The sequence below is a fragment of the Galendromus occidentalis genome, unplaced genomic scaffold (genome assembly GCF_000255335.2).
Source record: "Galendromus occidentalis unplaced genomic scaffold, Mocc_1.1 scf7180000077477, whole genome shotgun sequence".
Taxonomy (NCBI): Eukaryota; Metazoa; Arthropoda; class Arachnida; order Mesostigmata; family Phytoseiidae; genus Galendromus; species Galendromus occidentalis.
In genome coordinates, this window is record NW_003805465.1 from 866,574 (window position 1) to 893,468 (window position 26,895).

The 26,895-nt window shown below is 51.4% G+C and overlaps 5 protein-coding genes across 5 annotated transcripts; 2 read left to right on the forward strand and 3 right to left on the reverse strand.

The window, feature by feature from the left end:
• Positions 1 to 508: 508 nt before the first annotated feature.
• On the forward strand, positions 509 to 4,676 carry Hexim (Hexamethylene bisacetamide inducible; the record flags this gene model as incomplete). Its single annotated transcript, XM_003745043.3, has 3 exons — positions 509 to 621; positions 1,725 to 1,920; positions 2,986 to 4,676. Coding segments are annotated over 3 exons (723 nt in total), but the record flags the coding sequence as incomplete, so codon positions are not given.
• Positions 4,677 to 4,693: 17 nt separating this feature from the next.
• On the reverse strand, positions 4,694 to 6,169 carry LOC100904813 (RNA transcription, translation and transport factor protein). Its single transcript, XM_003745044.2, has 4 exons — positions 6,052 to 6,169; positions 5,517 to 5,741; positions 5,339 to 5,410; positions 4,694 to 5,247 (listed from the first exon to the last, which is right to left on the reverse strand). Exons 1-4 carry the CDS (start codon positions 6,149 to 6,151, stop codon positions 4,886 to 4,888), a joined length of 759 nt encoding a protein of 252 aa, XP_003745092.1. The 5' UTR covers positions 6,152 to 6,169; the 3' UTR covers positions 4,694 to 4,885.
• A 57-nt stretch (positions 6,170 to 6,226) lies between these two features.
• On the forward strand, positions 6,227 to 11,127 carry LOC100904955 (protein fem-1 homolog B). The gene is made up of 9 exons (XM_018640256.1): positions 6,227 to 6,357; positions 8,028 to 8,157; positions 8,277 to 8,474; positions 8,619 to 9,091; positions 9,221 to 9,581; positions 9,685 to 9,896; positions 10,003 to 10,268; positions 10,365 to 10,534; positions 10,713 to 11,127. Exons 2-9 carry the CDS (start codon positions 8,037 to 8,039, stop codon positions 10,913 to 10,915), a joined length of 2,004 nt encoding a protein of 667 aa, XP_018495772.1. The 5' UTR covers positions 6,227 to 6,357; positions 8,028 to 8,036; the 3' UTR covers positions 10,916 to 11,127.
• Positions 11,128 to 11,319: 192 nt separating this feature from the next.
• mRpL44 (mitochondrial ribosomal protein L44) lies at positions 11,320 to 12,604 on the reverse strand. The gene is made up of 3 exons (XM_003745046.2): positions 12,374 to 12,604; positions 11,930 to 12,282; positions 11,320 to 11,822 (listed from the first exon to the last, which is right to left on the reverse strand). The coding sequence occupies exons 1-3, from the start codon at positions 12,499 to 12,501 to the stop codon at positions 11,380 to 11,382; spliced, it is 924 nt and encodes a 307-aa protein (XP_003745094.1). The 5' UTR covers positions 12,502 to 12,604; the 3' UTR covers positions 11,320 to 11,379.
• A 640-nt stretch (positions 12,605 to 13,244) lies between these two features.
• Positions 13,245 to 21,765, reverse strand: LOC100901881 (sphingomyelin phosphodiesterase). The gene is made up of 9 exons (XM_029111991.1): positions 21,718 to 21,765; positions 19,799 to 19,985; positions 18,899 to 19,165; positions 17,276 to 17,521; positions 16,972 to 17,170; positions 15,546 to 15,746; positions 14,719 to 15,053; positions 13,637 to 13,819; positions 13,245 to 13,529 (listed from the first exon to the last, which is right to left on the reverse strand). Exons 2-9 carry the CDS (start codon positions 19,976 to 19,978, stop codon positions 13,413 to 13,415), a joined length of 1,728 nt encoding a protein of 575 aa, XP_028967824.1. The 5' UTR covers positions 19,979 to 19,985; positions 21,718 to 21,765; the 3' UTR covers positions 13,245 to 13,412.
• Between the last annotated feature and the right edge of the window lie 5,130 nt (positions 21,766 to 26,895).

Here is a 26,895-nt window from a genome sequence, read left to right on the forward strand (position 1 = left end):
ATAGTACTGATCGAGCAAGAGGAGAGGGTCTCCAGCGGCCACCACTAGGTCGGCAGCAGCAGCAGCGGCAAAGGAGCTTACCCGACGGCACACTGGCATCCGTTGTTGTTGTTGTGGAACTTTTGTCTATGTTACGAACGACAGTGACTTGAACCCTCATCGGATTTGATCGTTCTTTAGAGAAGCGGAGCATTTTTGTGTAAAAGTGAAGTCGCCATGGAACAAGGCTGCCTGAGGTTCGAGCAAAGCGCGCCACCGCTCGATTTGAAACTGGTTGCGGCTGCTTCGAAGCTCCACCATCGTGTTGACGGAGGAGACGACGACGGTAACGTTGTCGTCGATAATGAAGACCACCGGAGGAGACCGTTTTTGTTGTCACAGACGAGATCGAAATCGAATGCCGCGCGGAAATCGGCAGGAAACAAAAATCTTCGCTCCGATCGGCCTCAACTCTCGTCCTCATCGTCATCATCGCTGACGGATGACTTGAGGAGCAAGCTGATTGGGATCGCTCGGACAAAAAAAACATGCATCAGAGAAGAAAGCAGCTGAGCTCGACAACAACCCTGACGGGAGACGTCTCCACCACAGGCGAAGGAGGAGAACGCACTCCTTCAAAAAGTGAGTATCACTTGCTTGCTCCGGTCGGTCACAAGTGCTCGAGAGCTATCTTAGCCCGAGAGTCTCTCTGGCTTCTTGAAATCGGGAGAACTCGTCGAGGCTTCCTGAAATGTGGAATGAAGAGTCGCTCATTCTGCCTGTCGTTCGTCCCCCCTGCGAGCGAAGGGGGGGCGGATAATTACAGTGCAGGCGTTAATTCTGCGGTTTGTGCACGCTGCGACCGGTGAAGTTTTCCTTTACCAACCCGGGGGTCGCGGAACTTTCCGGACGAAGGGCCGAAGGGAGAACACTCGAACGATTGCCTCCAATCCTGTTGCAGAAATCCCTTCAATGTTATTAGCTCAGGTGTTATTGGTGGAGCGCGTTCCGTTGAGCAGCATTCTCGATATGGGATTGTTCTGCTCATTGCCCCTCGACATTGGCCGCGAATGCGTCCGCTTGACAGCGAAAACATGTGAACATGACGACACGTTACTTGTGATGATGTCGCTGCCGAGGAGCGTCCGAGAAAAAATTCGTATGACCGAGTTCTTCCGACTCAGCCTGTCGAGAAGTTTGTCCCGTTGCGGTAGAATCCTTCGTGCAGTATTTCGGCTTCCGCGTACCTTCGATTCAGACGCTTAGCAGGTTCAGCGTATCTGTCCAAATCGTCGCTTTCTGTGTTGCTCACGCAGTCCGAGTCGACTTGAGAGATGAGCAGGGGTTTGGTGCGGTCGAAGCTTCTAGAGAGGAATATTCTATCCGGGTTTGCCATCGCTCGACCCATTGCGAACATGCTTCTCGATTCTGGCGATGGGCTGTAGCTGCGCTCTTGATAGAAAGTGCATTCTTCTGATTACTTCTTTTCCGGGGAGGCCGCTTCGGGAGCGAGTGAAATTGTTTTTCTCCTTCGGAAAATCGTTGTTTACGCTGCGAAATTCTGGCCCGGCCAGCTCCCCCCGACCGCTGACAGAGCGAGAACAGTGGCCGCCGACAAGGCCGCAGCTATCAATCTGATAATGTAGATCCGCGAGTTCCGTTCATCGACCACTTTCACGTGACGAGACACCGGTACGACGATCCAGATCTTTCCTCTCTAACCTCTGATGTGGATTCAATTTCAGGTCGAATTCGACAGGGTCTTGGCAGGAGCGACGAGATGATATTCGTCGTCGGAGAGCTGCTCTCCGTAGGCAGTCGTTGGGGCTATCCGTAGCTCCATACAACACGAACCAGTTCCTGATGGAAGAGCATCAAGGCGAAGTCGATGAAGAGGATCTCGTCCATCCTCGGCGAAAACGAGGCGATAGCTTCAATTCGGTGAGTAGTTTGCCTACGCCGTCTCCGAGTTCCTCTGCAGTCTTGATCGTTCTTCGCTCCGAGAATCTGAGAATTCCGCCGACGCTCTCGTTGGATTCGGTCGGCAGCACCCTGTTTTGGTCGGTTACGCCCCTGGCGGATCACGTATGCCGCGTTGCGAGCGTAATCTCAACGAGACTCGCTGTTAACACATTCAATCTAGATTTATCTGATGCTGACTCAAAGAGCAGGATTTATCATGTAAGCAATGGATTTCGATGATCGACAAGAGGACATCGCTGCTCGTAGGCTCGACGTCAACAGTTTATCCTCGGGTGATGGGTCCCGAGGGACCAGAGGAGATCGCAAATATCCTGTCCTGGAAGCTCTTTATCCATTCTTGTTGTGGCCGTAAATTATCTTGATATCTGAAATTATTTGTCGATCGCGGAAGCAGCGAGTCTGTGGACCCCTCGCATGATGTGATCACATACACATCGCTCGGTGGTTGCACGCGCGCAAACCACTCGGCTGACTGCGCTGCCCGTTACTTGAGCGTCCCCCGTCCCCCGCCAAAGTCGTGAAGTGAAAGCGAGCTGCCGTCGGACGGAGTGAGCGACCAAGCGACAAATGAGCGGACCGTTGCTGCTGTCACTGAATTCGGCTGTTGACCCAGCGCGGAGTGCCAAGGTTGTCTTTCTCCTTCTGATTGAACGAGCGGTGACGGCGAGCGCCACCACCTGATCCAGCCGTTGCGGTTCTGAATCCGTGTTGCTCATTCAAAGTCGTTTTTTCGAACTGACCTATTTACGGAGTAATCTCGCGAAACAATGACTGAACGTATTTTTAAATGGGGGCTATGGATTACGAGATCGCAGCATTGGTGGAATTGATCTCGGTCAGTCAGTGCTGATTCCACAAATGAGCTCATGAAGTCCCGATCACAATGTCGTAGAGCTCCGGAGATGGGGCCCGGGCCGTAGTCGGTTCCGGGGCGGCTATTGATGGATGATCTCCTTGGTGCCTCCCTGAAGCCCCCTGATTCATGCATACGAAGAGCTAAATCAATTATCTCTTCCCTTCCAGGTGGACTCATTTGGAGATGACTACAATTCGTCGTCGTTCGAAGACGACGAGTATTTACACGCTCAGTTTTGCGCTGAGTACGATTCTGTGGCTTCGGAGCGGCTGCACGCGATGAGCAAAGCTGAACTGGTCCACGAATACCTTTTGCTCGAGGCAAGAATAGACTCGTTGGAGGAGGAGCTGAAAGTTGTGAAGAAAGCCGAGGAAACCGATCAACCCATGGAAATTCAAGCAACCGAAGAGGATATCGCCAAGATCAGCGTTTTCCAGCAGGAGATTTCGAAGCTTCTTGAAGAAAATCGTCGACTCCAAATGGAAAATGATAATCTTCAGCAGAATGTCGTCGTTGTACAGGGAGCTGCCGGTGGTGCGGCGGAGGGAGACGAAGAATCTATTTCAGTCGACGATCAGTAATATCCGGCTCTTCACTGAACAGTTGATTGTCTCCGGCCTGGTCTTGTACGGATACTGCCGGAATGTCTCGACGATGATGACGATGATCGTCATACAGAAACAGCGTTCTCTTCCAAGCAGCATTGTGATGATCTCGATGTTTTATGCTGTCTATTGCGGCATTTGAACTCCACAAGATGGATATATATTTCTACCAAATTCACTTCAGTGCCACTGCTTGGGGGAGATTGAGTGAGAGTCAGAGCATGTGCGAAGATTGAAGAAAGTCAATTGATCCGCGGCGTACTTGGCTACGTGAGAGGAACCAAGTTTGTTCCGGTTGCTTCCGGTCTTACACTATCACGGAAGTGAAATGCATCACACGTACAGTTGCAACTCGTTTTGTTGCCAACAGAGAGAGGATGTGTGTTTTTTGTTTCTTTCTCTTTTCTGGAACGATTGTACATCAACAATCCTGAGCCAGTTGATCATGAGCCAGTCGTCCTGAGAAGGCACGACGCGAGGCAAATGTGCGAATGGGACAAATATACATCGTTGTCCATTGCGTCGTTCTCTCGAATTCATCACGAATGGCACACAGCCCCGAAGGAATGCATGGAATAGAATGAACAAGGAGCGAGAGTCCGTGGTTGACAGTGCCTGAAGGGACCCTTATTGGTCGAATCTCCTCAAGTCGCGGGATATCGGAGATTTCTACGAGATACCATTGTGGAATCTGTTTTCATCCAGCATGGAGATCGAAACAGGGAATTTGTTCGACGTGGAGATTGTGTACGACATGGACTTGATGTCGGGGCTTCGTTTTGGAACCTCATATGCACCTCATGAGTATCGTGGACATCATCGTGGAGACGGATAACGAGTCTCGTCTCGAGTCCTCGATGCCTTGGACGACTTTTGATTTTTTCCCCAATCGATTCAGTTCAATTTTCCCGTCTCGTTCGGCTTGACTGCCTCCTCAGTCGCAAGGTCACCCGTGACGAATATCTTCTGATTATTTTTTTCTCGATTATTCTCCATCCATGTTTTGTTCCAACAGAGGAATTCTCTAACCCTCTTTCTTTATTTTCGACCCAAGAATTTCTATGAGTCCGAGAGAATGATCGTATCTTCCGTATTGGGATACTTCTCGTACGTGAGTGATGGAGGCCTGAGTGGAAAGGTGATGATGGAAACAACAACGCCACCTCTGTGATTACGATGTGATCGAAAATTTTTTATGTTACTACGGTAAACACGGAATAAAGCGACAAAAATTATATTTGCCCTTTAAAAAAGCCCAGAATTCTTATTCTTCAAACCAGTGTCCAATTTATTCCGCGCTCGTTCAGTCGCGGGTCGCGATCAAGGGATCGCATCCAACCAGTTGTCGATGCGATCGAGAGCTCCGTATGTACATCTTCACGTTGTGCAATTCAGGCAGACGGATAGCCACCTCTTTGGGTTTCGACGCATGCAATGGAGGAATAGGAGTAATAGACAAATATTAACTTCGTCCGACATGAGCTAAGCGAGTATCCGTCCTGGGATCGGCTGTGAGAGACTGCACCGCGACTATCGCTTCGTTAATTCGCGTTTGGAGATTCCGTACGTCTTCGATGAAGAGGAGACGGAGGATTTTGGCGGCACCGTTCAGTACGGGATCTTTTAGATCGAAGCCTAGGTGAATCTGGGACATTTCCAGAGGTTTTCCTTCTTTCTTGGTGCTGCCTCGAGCCTCCACGGAAAGATACATCTCCGAATACTTCGCCACAGCCCTCAGGGTCACACTGGGGTCCTCGGGATGTGGTTGAATATTGAGCAGAGCAGCCAGTCGATCCACGCCATCCTTGAATTCGGGACTGTCGTCTGGCAGAGAGGTAGTTTGAGAAAGAGTTCTTGTTGCAGATCATCTGTTTTGTATGATCGATAGGAGATTGGTACTTCCTTTTTCACTCACATTGAATTTCAGCTAGGGGATCATCAGACTCGAGGGCTGCCTTCTCAGCGGACAAATCCGAGAAGTCATCAGCTGCAAAGGCGAACATCATGAGGGCTGCCACTAGGCTCAGCGAAAAATCGTTGACACGAACATAGTCATTCGACATTCCCATGCAATCATGACTTGCTTCACTGACCGTTGTCCATGTAGTCATTTCTGACAGCCAAGCCCAGGAGCCAATCCACGCATTCATTCGCCTTGCTCTGATCGAAGGGACAACCGGCGAGTTTGAGATAAGCCGCGAATGTTTTTTTCCACTCTGAGGGGGACGTCGCCGAGAAACGTCCCCGGTTAGCGGCCGTATGAAGACGAAGCTTATCCTCTTCCAACCATATCGCTAATTTGCGCACTTGTTCGTCATCTGGGGGATGATTCGGATCATCGATGTTACCGTTCCGTAAGGAAACATCGTTTCGTAAAAGAGTTCAGACCGGACGTTCGGAATTTTGCCTGCGCTCGATTGATATTCTCGGATAGCTACGTAATCTCACACCGAGTGAATGCCCCACTCGTCTCGTCAAGTTGAGGTCAAACCATGCCGCGATTTCGATTTCGAGATCACGGATTCCGATGGAGCTGGGGTTGTGTGGGAGAGACCTCACAGCTCCAGAGAAAACTTCTAGAGGTTCGATCAGTGTAGGGGTGGAAATTCTCCGAATGAATGAGTTTACCCGTCGTATCAAAGTCATCCTTGTGGGGAAAGTCCAGAGCTTCGAGTTTCCGGCGGAACATTTCAATGAATGAGATCAATGTATGGCAAGCGAAGCACATGCATCGACTGATGAGTGAGTGTCTCGATGCCGGAGAGTATCAGCGAGTTTGCGTCCCTTCCGTCGATTAGTTTCCGAGGGTTTGTGTCCTCTCTTCCAGTGCGTCGTTGTGGGGTTCTCGCTATTTCATCAGTCGGAGAGCCTAGACTCAAGTTCATTTTCGGTCATGATAATCTGATTCCTTAGCCACGATGTCTTCGCGATCTGGTGAGTTTTCGATCGGTAAATTGTGTCGAGCCGCGCGTGAAACCTGTTGGAAATTGAAGCTTAGCATCGCCTATCGCAGAACCATCTGAGGGGTTGCAAGGGGGGCTCCGGAGAGACTTCGAGCCTCATAGGAGAAATCGATCAGAAATGTTGTACTCTATTATCTGACGGAGACTTCAAGCGACAAGCTGAGTGTATATCGCAGCAACGAGAGAAGGAATCGACCTCCTCTGATTTTGGGCCACTGACCCATATGCAGGCGGTCTCTCGTTTCTCTGCGAAGCCGCAGCTCCTCTGGACTTGAGAGACTGGAGGGCCGTGAGCCTTTCCTAGAGGGCTCCCGTCGGACATCCGTGCGACAGGAGCAACAACTCATGTGAAGTCAGACTGCGGCTACTTTCGCTATTGCCGGGAAGAGGAAGAGCACTGCTCGTGGCAAAGGGACTAACGGACCGAGGTCGGCTTGTGCCAAACCCAGGTCTGGCCGGACGGCTCGACTCTGTGAGTGTATGTCATTCACTTGCTCTCACGACGAAGCACAACCTCGCATTGAAGTGGTGTACAGACGAAGCGCCGTGAACTGATCGGGACCATCCGTGCCTGGTATCGGTGTCGATGGTTGATTTGCTCTTCCGAGTGGTGAGTTGCACCCCGTCAAACGATGTGCACATCCTCGAAAGCCAAATCGAGGAACTGTTCGCCCTCGCGTTCACTGTCGTTTCCATAGCTCTGTCGCATTCGTTGCAAGTTAACGCTCTAAATTCTTAATATCGGACAATTGAGAATTCTCCATGGTCGGGGACGCACATATATCGTTGTATATCGAGGCTCTCTCTCGAAGCGCGGAGTAGAGTAGAGGACAGAACAGCCGTAGTCTAGTTTGAGATGTACTGGAACGGCTACAGTCGTGCCTTGCATACTGTCGCGGGTGGCGACATTGAAACTCTTGCGCTGACCTTCCTCCAATCGCGGCGAATTTCGCGAATCCTCTCGGCGGAGCTTGGATCGTCAGAGCCTGCTGAATTCCCTATCATGGATTATGAACAACGCGGATCCCACACCCATAGGTTGCGGGCATACACGAATCGAACGATCGCTCGTTCGAAAGCAGCGATTCATCGAACAGACTCTCCGATTATTAGTCATGCCCGCTGTCATCGAGGCAGACACTAGGCGGGTCGAAGAGTGTGGATCGACGTCAGAGAGGCTCTGTGTGGACCCCGTCGGTGTCCGCGTCGGGAAAAACTCTGAAAGTGACGGTGGTCTCGCCGGAGATCAGAATCGGCGATCGGACTGAGGGCCGAGCGGCCGAGCAAAAACGCCGGGCGTTGGACTTAGCCACCGACCCGTTCCCAGACATGATAATTTCTACTCGAAATGATTGAAGTAAATTTCGTTCCAATCACTCGCCGCCCAGAGCACGTGAGAACTCCTCCAGAATCGATAGTCCCATGTGAAGCTGAGAAAATGTGCATGAACGTTCAGTGAAGGGGGCGTGGGGCTCTCGACCGTGATACGCGCCCTTGACTGGCCCCACGATACTCACCCGGGAAAAGTTCAGGGTCGGGACGATTGATGATACGGCTGGCTCTCGATGAGATGATCCTCAGTCATTTTTGATTCATTATCAACTTCTAGTTCGCATACTGACGCGAGTTCCCTCTCCACAGTTTTTCACAATGATGCGTGAGCTCGAAGCCGGAGACTCAGGAAACATGGAAGATGGGGCAGCGCTGCCGCCAGCGCGGGAGTTCGACGAGGAGAAATTCAAATGCGACGTGTACTTCATGTGCCGTGAAGGTAAGAGGACCCCCCCCCCCCGATGCGCAGCACATCAGGGAAGCTCCATAGCGACCATATCCTCGACCTAGGATCGCCGAAATTTTGCGATTCCACACTGGAGTTTCTTTTCCTTCAAGGCTTCCCGGAGCAGCTGACAAACTGCATCGCTCAGGCAAAGGCTCAAGTTGGTCTCGAGAGGGTGAAAGAGCTCCTGAATGCAAAGTACCAAGACGATGCTCAACTGTGCGCTCCCCTATTGGTGGCCTCAAAGGAAGGTCACGTTGAGATCTGCGACCTCCTGATTTACGAGTATAACGTAGACGTCGAGACCGAAGGTGAGCTCTTCGGAGCTAGATGCGCTCAAAGCCTCAATGCGATGAATCCCTCATATCCTATCTATGTTTTCAAACATGATGACGGACCCGAAGGCGGAGCGACATCGACGGAGAAAAATAAAGCAAGCATTCCGTTTCTCGTAGGAACCATTCTCTTCGATGGATTCAAGATCGAAGGCGCCACTCCCTTGTGGTGCAGCGCAGGAGCGAACCATATGACGATAGTCATGATGCTGATAAAGTTCGGCGCCGACGTCAATCATTCCACCCGGAGCCGTTCCACCCCCCTCAGAGCAGCCTGTTTCGATGGAAGGCTTGAAATGGTCAAACTACTTCTAGATCACAAGGCGGACTACAACATCGCCAACAAGTTCGAAAATACATGCCTCATGATTGCGACCTTCAGAGGGCACAAGGATGTTGTCAAATGCCTGCTCAGTCTCGGCGCTCCCGTGAACGCCCGAGCGTTGTGCGGAAATTCGGCTCTTCAATTCGCAGCGGAGGCGGGAAATATAGAAATAATCCACGAACTCATGCAATTTGGGGCTGATATCCGAACTGTGAACAAGAATGGCATGACCCCCCTCCTATCCGCAGCGGAGAGAACACAAGCCCATGTGAGCGTAGAGTTTGATAGGGATGATAATAATAATGAGAATGACAGTACTGATGCTCGTTGATCTCTTTCCACTGCGATAGGATGAGCTCGTTATTTTTTCTCCTACGAGAACGTCTCTCCCTTCCAGGCCGTAGAATATTTCGTTGATCTCAAGTGCTATCCTCGCGAAGAGAATATCGATGCCTTGGAGGTGCTAGGGGCATCTTACGCTAATGACAAAGACACGTACGATCTGGAGAGATGTTATCACTACTTACGGGTGGCCATGCTGGAACGCGCCAAAGAACCGGTGATCACGAAGAAACTTCCCCCGCCTGTACCTGCATACGAAAACCGAGTAGAATGCCAGACATTAGAAGAACTGGAACAAATTAAATATAATGCGAACACGCTCCAAATGGAGAGCCTGGCCATCCGAGAGCGGATACTCGGTTCTCACAACACTGAAGTACCTCACCACGTGACATTCAGAGGCGCGGTTTTTGCTGGTGAGCGAAGTCTGAGACTTGTGGCCGAGTGGAGATATCATCGTATCTGAAGATCAGAGTCTCCCAAACTTGAATTTCTCAAGTGAACTGTTCGTTATTGCAGACTCAGCTGATTTCGACCGGAGCCTGGAGCTCTGGCTCCATGCTCTGACGCTTCGGAGAGACAACAACATTTGTCTTCTACAAGATCTCGTGCGTTTCGCCCAGCTGTTCTGCCAAATGCTGCACCTCGGGGTTCCGGTATCGGTTGAGGTTCTGAGACGTGTTTTGGAAACGGCGGCATGCCAGCTAGAAGTGAGTAATATGCACAGCTCGGTCCTGTGGAATCGATGATATCTTTATGTACATCATATAATATCCATAGGTTGAGATACGATGCATCCCGATCTGAGCGATATTGACTTAGCCCGTCTTTCGCCAGGCACAGAAGAAGGCTGCGAATCATACTGACGACGAGCACGAAATCGTTCTTACCATCCTCTACCTCTTGGTCGTTCTATCGAAAGTTCTTCTCCGGGAACCGAAGGAGAAAGAAGAGCTTTTCGATCTGGTTCGACGCATCAACGCGAGTCGATGCGTCACAAGGGAAGGAAATTCCCTCCTACATCTGGCCGTGGACGAGGATACACCGGTCAACGATTTCCACACGAGGAATCTCTGTCGGTTCCCGTGCGCCAATACGGCCAAGTAAGTTCCCGTGAGGCCCCACGGGCTCCTCCAAGCCTCCGAGGGGGAGCCTGTTCCGTAGTCTTCAGAGAGTTCTCTCATGGTTATCTCTTCCAGGCTCCTGATCCGGTGCAATGCCAACGTCAACGCCATCAACAAAGAGCGAAACACCCCGCTGCATATCATCATGAAGTATTCGAATCCTAGCTCTAATTTCAAAGCCCTTCATTCAATCATGTCGGAATTGATACGGAACGGCGCGCATACGGATACCGTCAATGCCCGAGGTTTGTGAGATAACTACGAAATGGAGGTGTGAAATCAATCGCTGCCCTGAAAATCCCTGACTCCGAGTATTTTCGTACCGGAGATGCGAAACCAACGGTCCAGCTTCATTCGGGGAATTGTTGTCCAGCCTAATTTTGAATCAAATTCGGAAGCTCAAGATCCTTTGTCTCCTTCTAGGTCAAACTCCTCTCGACGCGGCTTCCACCAGCATGGCGAGGACACTGCTCCGATTCCAGCTCGAAATTAAACTCAAGTGCATCGCTGCGAAAGCTGTCCAGAAGCACGGTTTGCAATACGAGGGTATCGTCCCAACAGGGCTCATTGGCTTCATAGAAAATCACGGCCGACGGGAAGATAAAGTGGGAGTTGAAAAGAGCTAGGACCCTCAAGGGGACAGATGAGCATGGAAGCCGAGTTCCGGTGTTTTCCGTCGCGAGGACGAGCGTCTGGATTCCGTCCAACGATGCTATCTCTGCGATGCTATGTATCTTGTTTATATATTTTTACGTACACTATCGGAAGTCCGCGAGAAACTGCGGATGGATGACTCACAGGACTGAGAGAGAAAAAAATATTTGAGTCTCGTTGAAAGCTGTAAGCTCTTTGTGCAATATTTCTTCATAGGTCCCACGGTGGAATCAAAAGTGATTTCTGCTCTCACATGCTTTCCATTTGTTATGGAATTCCTGCTTGCTCGATTTCGCAATGCTCGATATAATTTGTCTTCCCCTCGAGGGCGTGAGGCTCTTTTCTTCTAGAAGTGACTCGGCACAATAAGCGTAATGACCTAGATTTTATTCCGCTCAAGTAGCTATCAGCATGTAGTCAAGATTTTCAGAAATACCTAGCTCGTCGTAAGACCAGCGTTTCGCTCATAAATACTCTTGAGAGCCATGATCTCGAATGGACTCCTCTCTGCCCTCGTGATGCCGAACACCCGCTTGAGAGCATCGCGTACCGCCACGTCGACTGCGGCTGCTTGTGTTTCGTGTGCTCCCTTTCCAAGGAATTTTCTATCCGAGTATATGGCGACGTAGAATACGGACTCGAGGGTGTTGCGACCGGCATCCCCGATTAGACGGGGCTCGTAAGGGGGCTGATTTCGTTTTTTGAGGATGCTGTTCAGAAGTTGAGACACATCGATCGGATGCCAAATATCCATGATGTCTTTGCCCGCCAGCTGAATGAGTACGTAGCGCCGACAGAAGTCGCCTTGGTTCTCGATCGAGCCGAAAACAGCCAGGAAGGCTTCTCTCATCAATTCAGGCTCCACCGCTTCACCATCACCTGTAACAGAAGAGAGCTTGATGATCGTTCCACATCGTCCAAAAGTTCCTCAAAAAAATTCGAGCCAGAAGGAGCTCCTCGCATTACAGAGAAGCTCTCGGTCTTACCGGGTCTGATGACGAGCGGTGCAAAACCCATCTGAGACGCGACATCGGTGAGCGATTCTGGCGAGCAGAGGAAATTCCGTACGGCCTCGACACCTTGCTGAGGGAGTTTCGGATATATTTCGCTGATCTGAGTGGTCAAAACTTCACGGAGTCGTTCCAGACCACTCTCAGCCAGCTGCTTATTGGAACTCAATGCGAGAGGCTCGAGTCCGATCTTGACCCGCTGCTCATTTTCATTCTCGACAAAGGCTTGACTCCTGAATGCGTCCCTTATAGAAGGTCCAGGTTGGACCGAGAATCGCTTGCAAAAGATGTTCACCTCGCGGTCGAAATCCCACTCTACGACAGCTGATCTGCAAAAGCGAGCGGAACCTCGAAGAAATCGTCGGTGAAAATAAGTTCGGGGCTGCTCCTCCTGACTCCGCGCAGAATAGGGCTTCTCACCTCTGAGGTATATGCACTCCGACTTTGTCTTGACGCTTTTTCAGAACGGTAAGCGTCGGAAACAGGCTTCTCTTGTATCCTCGAACCCCCAGGGCTAGTGATGCCTCCAAACACTTTCGGGTCAACATCACTGAGTAGAGATCAACAAATATATAAATTCATCCACAGAATCAGAATCGGTCGCCGGCGGCGCGGAGAACCAGCAACACGCGCAGCTGCTCGGAGGAAAACAAGACTTACACGACACAGCTCGAAGGCTGCCCGGAACGGGCAGGCGCCAAATTCGAATGCCTCTCACGGAGATCACTGACAATGATATCGATGTTTCTCGAATGCGCGGTTCTCAAAGAATATCACTGTCTTGCGGGGGTGTATGTGGCGTGTTTGTCGAGAGAATCGGCCTCATCGAGGAGAAAATTGAATCTGCCCGCAATACTCGATACAGGAAAGTTTCTCCCGGGGAGCTCAGTGGACTCGGATACTCACGGGAGAAAAACTCGCACCCTGGCCAGTTGCGGGAAGGACTTAACGACGGTTTGTGATACGAAAGTGCTTAAATGAATCGACCGAAAAGTCTGGGATCACCTAGAAAAGCGCTGGGAAGCTCGGATGAGACAAACTCCGGGGCTACGCAGCGCTGATAAGCTCCGGAGCGCAGTAAGATTCTTTTTCGGACGAAACACCTCGTCGATGTCCGAGGGGGGAATTCTCACATCGTTACTGATAGGAGTGCTGACAATCGAAATCGTACTAAAAGTGGAAGTGACTCCTTCGATTCAGGTTTGTTCCCGTCTCGAAACAAGATGGGTATTCTCCTCATCAGCGTTCGTTGTTGGTTTCGGCAACGGTTGCTTCAGGTGAGGGAATCACGTCGCTTCGTGAGTGAAATGATTTATTTCTTCTCTCCGAGTCTTATCTAAATTTAATGATACATGAATGTAGAGACTAGGAGCCGCGCTCACAAAAATCGCGCGACTCTTCAACGAAGATTCCCTCGGAAGGGAATATCTTTAGCTATCGGATAGGCGCAAAAAAAATCTCAAACTTTACAGCTAGCATTCGATTCCGATGACCGAAGATTGCAGAGAATGCTCGCCTTCGACGCATCGTCGTAAGTCGCATGAGCCAAGCGCTTCATGTAAACTTTGAAGAAGTCCTGTGGGGAGAGAATAATTCTCGTTGGTTCATTGGGAGTTCGAACTAGGTCGAAAATTTCGACGAACCACTCCGAATCTCTTAAGGCTGAAGGATATCTGTACCGACCTTGAAGGCTCCGTCATCGGATTCCAATTTTTTCAGATAGTCGGCGTACGCTTGGGGCTGCAATGACGGTAAGCCGTAGACCTCTTTTGCTGACATTGTTATGTCCCACTCCGGAATGTAGGTGTCGTTAGGGTTTTGATTGGCCAGCTCCATATTCATGTAGTGCGTCTCATAATCGATCACCTGTCGGCGAGCGGTGTTGAGAATTCGGCATCGGTTTCTTTCCGTTCCGCCAACATGAAAAAGCGGCTACGGATCATTTCCCCCAGCCGGTGGAATATAAATCATCTTTGGAAGAAGCCCGCAGCGAACGCGGTCGATCGACCGCTGTTTGCAACCGGTGGTGGGTGAACCCTTGCGCATCTGCGATAAAACGCAATTTTGCTCCTGAACCAGAGGGAATATTGCTCCACCGATTTCATAGCGACAGGAACCCTCGATCCTCCTCAGCACTCCCCGAAAACCGCAATGAGACCATCCCCGCTCATCGAAGCAATCACTAGGTTCTGTGTCCCTCACGTTGTATCGCCTGGCAGGCGACGCCTGCTCCCCCACCCCCTGTAGTAGGATATCTTTGGCAGCCGGGGATCCAGGCTTCCCGAATCGAGTGTCATGATGATCGAGGATAGTTCCTTATCAGGACCTTGATATGCTTCCGGCGTCGACATGCGATCGATTCACCGATTTATTGAAGGGTGCGAAGACCTCTCAGAAATCGGCGCGGCGATGGCGATCCGGGAATTCGCTGATTTGAGTTCCAAATTCGGTCGGTTCAAGAGCTCTTCCCATCACTGATATGTACGTCAGCTCGTCCCCTCTTCCGATAGTGGGTCTCGGCTCCTGTTCAGAGCTCTTATCATCCACACCTGATCCAATCGCCCTGTTATCGACGCAGAGGAGTCGAGGATGGCGTCGAAGGTCACGTATCCGGAGCGAATGACTGCTGAAGCTATTAATCGAGCCGAAGCTTATTCCGAGGCCCTCAATGATCGAACAATGGGCCCCCGGAGCAAGAATCTCCCTTGCTCGTAAATAAAAGCCCGGTGAACCCCCTAGGTAACTCACGTTCGGACTCTACGAACCTGGTACGTTGAATTGTCGTGAATTCCGTCGATGTGATAGACTCTAAAAGCGGGGTCGCCTGTCTCGAACGTTGTTATCGACGGAGCGATAAAGGCCGTGGCGAAAGGTCGCGTCGCGTTATCCTTGTCGAAGAACACCTCGAACTCGTCGTTGTGGGTGTGGCCGTAGAAATGGCCGGCGATGGTCGACTCGTAGCGATTCACGATCTCGTTGAAGTTCCTGCTCCAAACAGCCAGGCAGTTGTCCGAGCCCGGTGGAATGTGAGCGATCAAATGAACTAGGATTCCTTTATCCTCGCATTCCTGGAGCTGCTTCGTAAACCAATCGAGTTGTTCTGCAGGACGAATGGGAAAGAGTTTTTCCATCAGTTTCGGTGCGTTCCGGCGGAAGACGACTCCTCCGGTGTACCTCTAGTCTATTTCCGCTCCGTGAGAATAAGTGCCGTACTGCATGAACGAGTCTAGAATTTATGGCCCAGGAAACGGGACAGGGACCTAGGTAATCCAGACATCTGTTCTGCTGCGCGCGGCCACTACACTCGACTGATTAGATATGAGCCCAGAATCTGATTGCTTCTATGGGGGATTTTTCTCTTCGGGAATCGAAGTGCGAGCCCCGTGAAGCTGAATTTATAGCTGGACTCGAGGGAGCAGTGGCAGAGAGTGCCTCGTAAAACGTTTCCAGACGAGCGGCTTCCGAATTGACTCGGGAGCCTGCCTGTGAGCGCATGTCAGTTCGGCGCTTGAGCCGGCAATTTGTGTCTGTCACGAACAGAGGGATCGATAGAAGAACGTTTGGAAAGCGGAGGAAATTGCAGACTACAAACCCGTTGGATCGGTTCCATTGATAAGGATCCACCAATTGAAGTTGTTGCAATAGTTCATGTTGAGCGATAAGATCCTCAGTTTGGGATTGAGATCATACTTGAAATAACCGCCGTAACGGAATGTCTTCAAGTTTTCTTCCGGGATGTAGTAGGACCAGAGGTCGGCGAGAGAATTGTAGAGCCACTCGACGGAAAGATCCCCTGGGGAAGAAACTCGCAAGTCACTTCCCAGTGGCGTGCCTCGGAGCACTACAGAAACGAGTGATGCAGAATAATAAGTAGAGGAGGGGGAAGTCGAGCAGAGTATTCATCAGAGCTAAAAAACAATGCAGTAGTGGAGGCGGGTCCCCGACTTCAACGTTTCATCGTCCGAGAAGTGCTATCCAACCAAGTCTGTCCGAATATCCAGCAGCGAGCCCTTATCCTCCTGCGTCAGACTACGGGGTAATCAGGCCCGATCCGGATAAAGGTCTTGCGTGCAGGCCAACATTCCGAGCTGTCAGGAAAGCGAGACCAGCGGTTCTCGCCCACCATTGGTGCCAGGTCTGCGCGTAAAGAGCTGTACACGTATTTAGTTGTGGGGAGGAATAGCGCCAATAAGCTCGTACTGCTGTCGCCGATTCCAATCACGTTTCTTTGTCGGAGAGTCGGTCGGTGCGATGCCGCATGGGTTGAAATGGAGAATGAGCTCCCGCCGGAATCTTTTCGCTGACCCAGGGTTCTCTTGCCCTATATTTTCGAGTATGGAACGGTTGGCACAGACACGCTCCGATTTCCGTCGAAGAAAGTCGTTTCGATCCCATTCCGTCGATGCACAGCGCAGTTTGAGCGGTAGGAGATGCTCCCCCTCCGTACCATGATCGTTGTCTGATATCGAGGGACACTCCACACCGACGGGATTGAACATTTCGCTCTTCGGAAGTGGCGCGAAATAATATTGCTTTCACAATGCCGTTCTCCTCTACTCGACCGTGCGTGGTATGTGTTCGCAGTTGGTCGATTGGTGAGCGTGCGTCGGGCTGTGTGCGGCTGTTTGCGACTTTTCCTCTCCCAAGGAAGAAATTCGCACCCGTACGGAAGAACCTGGCTCGCTGCTGTGATCGGACGCAATGTTTGCCGCGCACTTCTACTCCCAGAATGCATTTCGGCAGATTCCTTCGACGATTCCAATGCGGTTGGTTCCAAACCTTCCGGAAGTCGGATGGAGTTTCCTCTCGCTCGATTGGGTCTATTTAGAACCACCGAGGAAAAAATCTCGGCCGCTGCCTGGCGCGCTCGCGACAGACGGCAGAGAGCGTAGCGAGGCAGCGGATGCTGACAGGGGGTTTCTTAGTTTCGCCTCGAAAATTGAACGAACCTGGAAAGAGCCTCGCTCGAGAAGGATTAATAGCCAGCGAACACGACTGCAGCAGCCGGCGGTACGTACCTTTAATTTGGGGAATGGGGAACGAGTTGACGGGAACTCCCTCGTGATTTCCCATGGCGGGAATTACCTTCACTGCGGGGAGATGTGTTTTCAGCAGGCTTAATGTGTCGTTAAATTGTCGCAAATTGTCTTCTCTGGTGTTTTCCCAAACGTCATGAGGCATGATGTCCCCCGTCCAATAAACAACATCTGGCTTCACCTAAATTCAGAAGCAGAAGTCGATTCAAATAGAGTCTTTCCCTCGGAAGAGCCGACTGTAGGCTCATGTATATTCACATCGGTGGAGGAGAATTCGGGCACTCACAACTTCCGCCAGATATCGCACTGACTCTCTCAGTGTTCGTTGTGGTACGTCGCATCGGGAATAAGTCCCCCAGAATCCAGCCTTCGCCGGTTCTCCGAGGGGATTTTTCTTCGGCGTAGAGTTCGCTCGGCAACAAAGCGGATCGTTGCAGTCCACGAGACTGCCGGGAACGTATCGTTCGTCGACATGGGTGTCGGCCAGTTGGGCAATTCTCAGAACCGGGGACCCGGGTTTCGGCAAAGGGACCTGGAAATGAGCACGGCCGTTTCATGGGAGACTCACTCAGTCGGGCGCCCAGCACACCCGACACCTTCTCGATAAACGACTCCGACCTCCCCTTTGTACGCTGACTGCAGAGCGAAGAATAGGTCACGGGCAGCTTCTGACCGGTGACATGTCCTCCTCTGGTGCTCAGCATCCCGACTATCAGGGGAGAACTACGGTGGTCATTTGATGGAGGGAAGGGCGGATGACGAATGCTTCGGGATGCCCTGAACGAGGAGGGTCTCTCGGGGGCAAGGATACTCTTCGAATTGATCTCTCTTCGGGTCCCTTGTGCTCGGTCCACCCGGAAAACTCGCTCTGCGGCTTGTCGAGCCTAAATGGATCCAAATACACCCAATCGAAAGTCGGATGTGACGATCGCCGGCGGAAAACCCTCGACGAGCTTCTCTCGTTGTTGGAAGCGCGAAAGAGTCTGAAGGGCCGCAATCAACATGGCTCCTACTTCTGCCAGCTGCAGGGACTGCATCTCACAGACGAAGTAGGGTAACGTGTTTACTTCAAGTCTACAAGGCCGTTGTCACGTCGGCGTCGGTCAGACAGCCGCATGATTCCCCCGATGGCGGATTCTTCGCAGATCCGTGAGAGGCTCTTCGTCTAAGCTGCGGCACAACAAAGGGACGGTCATGTTGACGCAGACCACGAAGGGAAACGTGCGTGGAGAATTTCCAAGGTCGACGCAGCTCTCTCGGTTCAGTTTCAGAGGCTCGCAAGAATCGAATATACGTGTTCAGAATTCCGGCCAGGGATTCGGCTTACCAGCTGACCTGGACAGCATCCTTCGACGGAACAACGACCTTACGGTTCCTCCGGGTTGTCGCAGCAAGGCTCGAGAGAGTAGAGCTATAGTATTTCTCCCACATCGCGAAGCCTGCCATCGTCCAGGCTTCCATTAGGGGCGAATCAACAAGACTGTGACTGACAGACGGAGGGTATCCGATGCGAAGGTTTCGCTAACGAGCCCCGGTTCACGCTCTCAGCCAGAGGGATCTCTGAATAAATCAATTTTCCTCCCTAGAAGAGTCGACTAAACCAGATGGGGGAGGGGGCTCGACCTCGCCCCTTCCGATCCTGCCTCTTCGGCCTAACTCGGGCTCACGCTCAACAGCATAGTCATAGTCGGTGGAGAACGCTTCTTTTGAGAACCGCGAGAATAACTTCGAGTCGCTTCGCAGCTGCTCCTGGGGATGGTCTTTGAGTGCGCTCGACGTTCCTGACCCCTTCTCGGGAGAAGCGCGAAACTTCTCCAGCTATGTTATCGGAATGAGGCCGGAGCAGAACGAATCCGACGAGAGCTTCGTCGAATCCAACGCGGGCAACGCGAATTAAATTATGACTCACCTGTCTAACGGGCGGTTTTGGAACTCCTGTAGTATTGACGGACCATTGTGTTTCCGTGCTGGTACTCCCGCATTGGTTATTGAATGCGAGGGAACAAATATCTGACGCACTCAGAGGGGTTTTGTTGATCGTAGTGAAGAGAACGTCTTTGAATTTAGGAATTATTCCATGGCACACCTGCGACGATTCGATTCCCAGGTTCTTGCAAAGGAAAATGAGCACATCTAGCAGCGTTTCCGAAGGTGTGCTTTCGCCGTGGGCTCTTATCTGGAAGGATCGGGATGAAAGCTAGAGTCTTTGAATTATATATGGGATGACAATATTTACTACTGAGGAGATCCCTGTGCCTAACCGCCCTTGTGTGGGGATCGAGCTCCCTCGATGAGCAACATCGTGGAGGATGAGCGAGCTCGTTTCATTCTCTCCGGTCGAACCCTCGGATGGATCATACGGGCCGCCCGCACGCTGTCCGATTCGAATTCACCAGACCTTGAGAGTCCGAATAGGACATTCTTTGAGTACACTCTCCATCGCTCCGCGAGTTCAGCACCTGCTCTTCCAGCGCTGCTTCGGCGTCGGCGTTAGCCGAATGGATCGCTCTCCGCTCCGACACGATCCTCCGGCGTTGCTCCACTATGTTTTAGAGTCGTAGAGAATTCGAGACTGCGAATTCGCATCTGCTCCGAATGGATCGTAATACCCTCCGTAATTCATTGAGGGTTTCCGGCAACGCAGTCCTACTCCACCACGCCGACATAAGACGTGGCTCTCGAAATAATTGTTCTTAATCCACGACCCAATGCTAGCTGCGGGCCGCTGAGTTTTCGAGGGAACTTCCTCATATTGTTTGTGGGAATAAATTCAGCATACGACTCGTATTGCAGTATTCTTGTTTCTCACCAGTCCTACGGTAGCTCGGCAGACTTCGCAATAGGCGATGGAGCCACCCGAAGAAACTCTGCTCGCTTCCAACTCTTTCGCGAAGCTGTGCACCCAGTAAGTCTCATCTATTGGACTGGCCTCCACGCGGATAGTGAGGGACGCCACAAGGAGAACCGCGGACCATGCTGAAAATCGCATTCTCCCTCTGGAAGGAAAAATCCTGGCTTAGAAACATTAATGTAACCGGCTGTGTCAATCTGTGTTGGTACATGCTGCGCAGTGTCACTCTTTGAACTCTGGATTCGACGGACTCGGAGCATTCCTCCAGACAGCGGTGGAAGTTCAAGGTTAATCTCGTACCGGATGCGAAGGGAGGAATAATTCCTTCTCGGTCAGAACTCTGGCTCAGGGACGATCCACGAGACGGAGAGGGTGCACTGGCATCACGGAATTCCATGGGAGCACTTCCAAGATCACCGAACGAATCCTTAATTTTGAATGAGGAGCAAAGAAATGGCACAGCGCGTGCTATGACTTGCTATTTGATCATCTGCCAATATTCTGTGAGCAAGGCTCATCATCACTATCAGACGGACTGGGATCATTGGAGCTATTTGGATGACTCGATAGAATCGTACTGCGATGTTGAACCAGCTGTCTGCAAGGGCTAGGGTGCCATTCTTCACCCTTTCCAATAAAAGCGGTGTCCCGAAAAAAATTCTGAATCTAGACAATTCATCCGGATCGACGGCTTCATCGGATTGAAGAATCTCTTCAATACGTCTGGAGTCTGAACACAACGTCCTTGCGAGCTTGATCGTATTCAAGCTCGGAGACTTCCCTGCCTGGTCTAGCCATGGGCTAGGAGACGATCTCCTTTGGGTGATTATTCATCGGCCCTTATCTCATGAATAGAGACGCACGTAGCGAGCATAGGAAGCGGCACTAGAACAAAGGCGCGTATCTCGCAACAGAGAAGCGCTTAGCTGTCGGCAATCTCCGGTACCGTTCCGAGGGAGCGTCAAAGGTTCCCTTGTGACCCAGTCAGCTCACTTCCCAGTGTGATGAGCAGTCCGTCTTGCCATTGCGCCGACCGAGGTCCTCCCGAGCACCGAGGTCCGACTCGTGCCTCGTAGTTTCGTCGCAAGAATCCGTTGTGCCGGACATTTTCTTCGTCTGACTTCGTCCCCCGTTTTCCATTAGCGGAAGGGAAACCAGGGAATCTCGACTTGAAGACTCTATTTTTAGAGCTCAGAAGTTTAGCATACTCGGCACAGATTCCCTCACCAAGACAAGAAAATAACCGAGGAGTGACAATAAGTCGAATGGTACTCGAAAAGTTCACGCATCTCAGTTGAAGCCATCCAAAGCGGGGGGATCCTTAACCAGGTGTCCAGCTCCCCTGGAAGTCTGCCGAGCTTGCTGGCACGTACAGCATCCACTCATCATGGACTACCAATGATGTCTCTGACGAGCGAATCCTGTCCTGGCGAGCAACCCTGTGAACGAATCCGACAGACCTTGGCGGTGACCAACCCCCATCGTTCGGGTCGATGAGCTCACTCAAAACTCAGACTCCCGGGATAATAATGATTTACAGTAAACATTGGCGCGATGCACTCGTTCGCTGGCCAGAGGACGACTATTCCGTTCGTTTCAGACTATGTTTTGGGGAAAACTCCTCGGGTCAGGCGACATGAAGGACTGGGCACCCGTCTCGACCTCTTTGACCGTGTTTCAGCGAGGAGTTGCCGGAGTCGATAGGCAGGAGAGACTCAAACAATCCAACAAGAGCTCCCTTTCAAGACTTCCGGAATCTCGAGCGTGAAATCGCCATCGAGAGCAAATGTGATGGAGTGTTGCTTTCCTATCCATTCCATGGAAAAGAGTGATCCCCCGAAATATCGCACATGTTTCGGTACCTCTATCGAGCTCACCTGCGACTTGCACTGAGATGTTTCTTCAACGAGCAAATGAGCGTGAATGGCCCGGAGCGCTAACCGCAGCTTAATATTTTCAAAACAAGTGTGCGACTCAAATTTCAGCGCCGCAGTGGACTAAGCCTCTCTGTTCCAATTCTGACGCGTGCGTAGCTCTTCTAGATGCTCACATCCACTAATCCCCAAATTGAACGTAGTTAGATTATCGAACTTGGTAGCGCTACTCGCCATAGAGCGGTGATGTTCACTCGTATTGACGACTCGGCGTATCGACCACAATCGCGCTGAGATCATTGATAAAATTCCTTGCGAAAGATTATCCCTCGATTCTGATACAAATGGACCCCGCGAGCGGTGCTGCGAATGCCGTGCCCTAAGCATCTGTATCGGTGAAACGCGGGGTCTCGGGTGATTCGACATCCCTGACTCGTGGAGATATTTATCGAGTTCGAGAGGCAGAAGGAAAGGTAGGTACTCTCAGGAATCAGAACTTCGCTTATTCAGTAGAGGAGTGGGAGGACGAGTTGATCTCCGAGATCTTCCGATCAGTCACATGTCGATTGCCGAGAAGTGTCGCCTTTCTTGAGCCGATACCTCCCACCTTGGAGAGCATCGGACGGAGACGTTCGACGAAGTTCCCGATACGGAAACGCCGATAGCTCGCTTCATTCGCTAGACCCAGTAGGAGCGGGGAAATTCAGCCTCGAGAGCCTGCGCCATAAACCGTCCCGCCGTCAGTCGCTTAGCCTCGGAGTCATCCAGAGAGCCCCCACTAATAAAGAGGGGCGTCCGCGATTCAGTGTCCCGCCAGATATTCGTATTCATATCAGCGAGCTCTATATCGAAGCGTGACTTCTCGGAAGAAAATTCTAAGGGTATCTCGAATTCTTCGTTGTGCATCTGCTGACTTGGCGTGATCCGTCCAATCGGCTCACCTCCCGCGATAGCTCGGATCCCGGAGTATATCATTCATATATATGGCTCATTGTGAGTAGGTGAGTCCATGTTCCCTCTTTCAGGGCGATTCGAGCGGAAGACTCGCGCCCCATATCAAGCGAACCCACGCGGGGCGCTCGTTCGACCTAGCTCGGCTGATTTTCTCCGGTATGACATCGTGCCGGTCGACTCTCACAGAACCGTCTCCGCGCCGAAGCCCCGACCGGGAGTGCAGATGACGACTCGAATAATGGTCTGATGGCTTATCATTGAAGGAGAAATTTTCGCAGGGCAGATCGCGACCCGGACGTTGGAGTTGCAGCACTAGCAATCATTAATGGATCCGATATACCGACATTGGGAGCACTCGGGAAGTTTCCGGAGTTTCAACGAAACACTCCCAAGTCCTGAAATATTAAACCATTCACGTCCATTGCCGACTCTCCGTGAAATTACCGATCAGCGTCGGCGCCCGGTTGCGCGTGAGGCGTGAGCATGCTACAGACGAGGAGCGCGATACGATCTGCTCTTCTCTAGAAACGCAATCCGTCGCTTTCTTCGAAAACTCGGAGCGAGACGAGCACTTTCCGACGGAATATTCTATTATACGCAGTTGCGGCGCGCCGAGAAGGTCACGCTGTATGAAAGCCGTCCGGGAGATATGTACGTGCGCGAATGCGAAATATGTATGTGTCTTGAGCTCGCCAACAGAAGCTCCACTAACGCATTTCCCAAAGAGAAGCTCTATGCATGACTGTCGACGTGAAGAGGAAACGCAAAACGATGTAATATTCATTTGTAGACACCGCTTCTCCACTTTCGCTGCTCCCTCAAAGCTGGATTCAGTCTATTCACGGGGACGAACTTCTTCTTCCTCTTGTTTTATGCAACAACTGCTATCCGTGTTGCGAGCGAGTGGCTTGTGTTCACAGGAACTGGCGAAGTCGTCGTTGATGTGTTGATTCTTTTCTGTCGTACAATATGTCGTCGTGCGACCGAAATAAGATTCTGTGTAAATATCTCGGTATGTTGACGATAAGACCCGCAGCTCTGCTCGGAGACCTCTTACTCTGCTACGGACCGAGACTTCCCGTAATCCCTGGGAGTATTTTCTTCTTACTCCTCATCTCTCGCCTCAGCTTTCTTGGCACTGTCGACGAGGGCAGCGAAGCCGGTCGTAGTTCTTCGCGAAAAGGAGCATAGCCTCGAGTCTGGAGTGTCTCGAGCATACAACAATAGATATCGCCGAAAATCCCCAGCAGCATACCCTGACCCCGTAATGTGGATCTCGCCTCCACCTCCATTCCCTTAGAGCTGTGTCGCGTACATAGTTTCTCTCTATCACGCCGGCTAGCCAATTCAATAATCCAATCATCCGTAACTCTCGCCATCCAGTGTGTGCGTTGATCATTCGAAGAGGCTCGCGATCTATCTCCGCGATCAAGTCCCTACCCGAAGCCCTCACGCCGGCCGTTCAGGAGAAAAACAATAAACGGACCGATGGATATGTGATGTTATCATTCATATCCGAGGTCTTATTCGAGGACTGAACGAGAAAAGAAGGACATAACTCGAGGAGCGGGTGCGGGCGCGACGCGGCACAGATGAAGCGCATCGAGAAAAACGAGGCGATAAATTTCAATGAGAATTCGCTTCGCCTTCACGATTCGTCTTCCGCGCCGAGCTCCGAGAACGAATTCGAAGACTGAACCCGCAGCGTTTCAGCAATAGCGAACTCGACTTGCTCAGCCCACCTCGCCCTGTCATTCTTCGCCCTTCGAGCACGTGTTCTGATTGTCCCTGCGTTCGGATCGAAGCGGAAAAGGGCTGAGAAATATCGGTAGTCCTCTTGTTTGCCGTTGGAGTTGCGGACCTTCCGGACAGCATTCCGAAGCAGGCCGAGACATACCGTCATCAACGATGCGCGTGGAATCCCCCCCCCGCCCCTCCCCATCTAGTTACTTATGCATGCGGGAGACGTCGTCCGGCTCTCCCATTTTTCGCAGATTGCTTGATGTCACATAAGTCCGGGAGAGCACAGGCGGAGCTCTTCTCTTATAGTTCGGAGGAAGCATAAGAGCAGGGAATCAATTATTTATCGTTCAGAAGCTTCCTCCCAGACACAAAGATAACAATCGCGCCTTCTTGAGCGCATTAAAAGCACGAGAACGGCTCGACTTATTCTGGAGGGATAAAGTTCCCCGTCGAGCTTCCGACAAGGAATGAATGAGTTCCCCCGCGCTTGAAGTCTTGGTGAGCAGAAAACCACTGTCAGAAAGAAGATCCTCGGAATGAAATGATAAATGCGTTTTTGATCCCCGGTTTCGGCTACGTGTGCTCTCGAAGAAAGAAGATTCGACTGGGAGATTCTTGCGAGCCTGCGCCCTGCTCCTCGAGAGACTTTGTCCAATTTTGGCCCATTCCCGCTTTTTTTCTCCACGAGGTGACGGAAGTCTCCAGGGATTCGATCCTTCGAGAGATCAATTTTTATGGTTCGTTTCCATACCGAATCCGCCGGCTTTTCCCACAATTACTGGATTATCACTACTACATCGCGGACAGAAGCATATTTGGATTCTGATTTGTGCGAGGGTGCCGACAAGTTCCACTCTGACGAGAGGCCTCACAAAGTCTCCCGGCAATCCGCTGCGAGTTCGCTCGAGCGGCTGTTTGACTCGAAGCTCCGAGAACGTTCCCGTCGATCAACCCTGGGACAAAGAGAGACATGCCGTTGCTGGGAGGCAAAAACAAAAGCGTTGTTCGCACAGCTTTCTGGACCGTCGGAAATAACCAGATGCCCGCGAACCGTCGCTCCGAATGGAATCCATTCCGAGAGACGCTCGTTCACCCAATGGAAGAAAACGACATATTCGGCCGAGCTGAAGTGGACTTCTCGTACACGATCGTCAGATTTCATCTGTATCGCATCAAGAGACTCAAGCTCTGTATTCACGAACCGACGAGGGAATCACACGAGATGATTCCTCTTCCTGCGAGAGAATCCTATTGGCCTACTCTGCCGAGATGAAAGTTTCGACGAGAACGGAATACGCCTTCGACCGGGGGACTTCAACCGGAAGAAAAACTGACACAATCGAGTTTCCCAATGTCCCCAGGCGGCTACTTCTTTTCGTTTGCCATTCCCAAGTTTCAGACCTGCGCACGTTCTACCTCAGAGTGCTGTTCCCTTGCCGGCCCGCTCGCCTCCGCTGTCGACTTTCCGACGACACGAGGACGTCCGACATGGGAAGTCGGGCGGGAAACTTCCAGGGAACGCCAAACGAACGGAATCGACTAACGCATCGGCTCAGACATTTTGGCTGTCGGTTCGGGTTGCACCGACACGAGAACAGATGATAGTGTCTGCCATCGGCAGATATTCGATCTTGCGGAACTCGAATAGCGATATCCTCCGCTATCTCGACTTCATCCGACTCATTACCTCGGGAGCCGGTCGCCGTCTGTTCCCTAAGCAACGCTCAGAGGATCTGTTCTTCGTGCAAGAGGAATGAGGGTACAGATATATTGAATTTTCCCGAGATCGGCTCACTCCACATGCATTCATTCACGGCCGCTTACGGTCGTATCTTGATGTCCCCGATGCGCGCATCGGTCGGGAGCTGTGAATTATTCATTGTGCAGCTCCTAGATCTCACATGGCGAGGCCCCAATCTCGACGTCAACGAGTCTCCCGTAATCATCCCAGGATCTGGAATTCGCTACAATGACAGCCATGGTGATAGGCTGAGAAAATTTCTCGATGGAGAATCGCTGCCTTGATTTGAAGGTTCCGTGTTCGCAGCGCGCTCTCAATGTAGATGTCTCTATCAAGCATCGGACGACCGAACCGAGCGACCGAGCAACCAAGGACTCGACTAACATAGTAGACTCTTTCCAGCAACGCTGCTGCACATCTAAGTAACCAACGGAGCGAAGATATTAGGCCTTGCAGCCGAGAGAACAATCATGTCATTGCCTCGGCTGTCTCCGGAGAAGGCAGTTCCATCGGAGGAGTGCGGCGTGCTATCTCGACCATGAAACAATGAACGACAGCTGATGGAGAATCAGAGAAGCAGCAATTTTGCAAACTCGAAGTCGAGCATGTCGGTCCTCGGAACGTCCTCGCTCGCTCGCTTCCAGCGGGCGCCTGGGAAGGCTCCGATTTCATTTTGCTCTGTACGGAGCTCTTGAAAGACGGGTCCCGCATGAGAACGAGCAGACCACTCGCAGATCTTCCAT

What these genes read in the sequence shown, in the direction of transcription:
- LOC100904813 (XM_003745044.2), bottom strand. Translation starts at nt 6,151, where the DNA reads ATGTGCTTCGCTTGCCATACATTGATCTCATTCATTGAAATGTTCCGC. An exon ending in GGATGACTTTGATACGACGG is followed by an intron (nt 5,742 to 6,051) that starts GTAAACTCATTC and finishes ATCATCCCCCAG; the next exon opens with ATGACGAACAAGTGCGCAAA. An exon ending in TCCCCTAGCTGAAATTCAAT is followed by an intron (nt 5,248 to 5,338) that starts GTGAGTGAAAAA and finishes CCTCTCTGCCAG; the next exon opens with ACGACAGTCCCGAATTCAAG.
- LOC100904955 (XM_018640256.1), top strand. Translation starts at nt 8,037, where the DNA reads ATGATGCGTGAGCTCGAAGCCGGAGACTCAGGAAACATGGAAGATGGG. An exon ending in CAGAGGCGCGGTTTTTGCTG is followed by an intron (nt 9,582 to 9,684) that starts GTGAGCGAAGTC and finishes TCGTTATTGCAG; the next exon opens with ACTCAGCTGATTTCGACCGG. An exon ending in CCGTGCGCCAATACGGCCAA is followed by an intron (nt 10,269 to 10,364) that starts GTAAGTTCCCGT and finishes TATCTCTTCCAG; the next exon opens with GCTCCTGATCCGGTGCAATG.
- mRpL44 (XM_003745046.2), bottom strand. Translation starts at nt 12,501, where the DNA reads ATGTTGACCCGAAAGTGTTTGGAGGCATCACTAGCCCTGGGGGTTCGA. An exon ending in GGAGTGCATATACCTCAGAG is followed by an intron (nt 12,283 to 12,373) that starts GTGAGAAGCCCT and finishes TCGCTTTTGCAG; the next exon opens with ATCAGCTGTCGTAGAGTGGG. An exon ending in ACCGCTCGTCATCAGACCCG is followed by an intron (nt 11,823 to 11,929) that starts GTAAGACCGAGA and finishes CTTCTGTTACAG; the next exon opens with GTGATGGTGAAGCGGTGGAG.
- LOC100901881 (XM_029111991.1), bottom strand. Translation starts at nt 19,978, where the DNA reads ATGCGATTTTCAGCATGGTCCGCGGTTCTCCTTGTGGCGTCCCTCACT. An exon ending in CAATGGAACCGATCCAACGG is followed by an intron (nt 15,054 to 15,545) that starts GTTTGTAGTCTG and finishes TTCGTCCTGCAG; the next exon opens with AACAACTCGATTGGTTTACG. An exon ending in CCGATGACGGAGCCTTCAAG is followed by an intron (nt 13,530 to 13,636) that starts GTCGGTACAGAT and finishes CTCTCCCCACAG; the next exon opens with GACTTCTTCAAAGTTTACAT.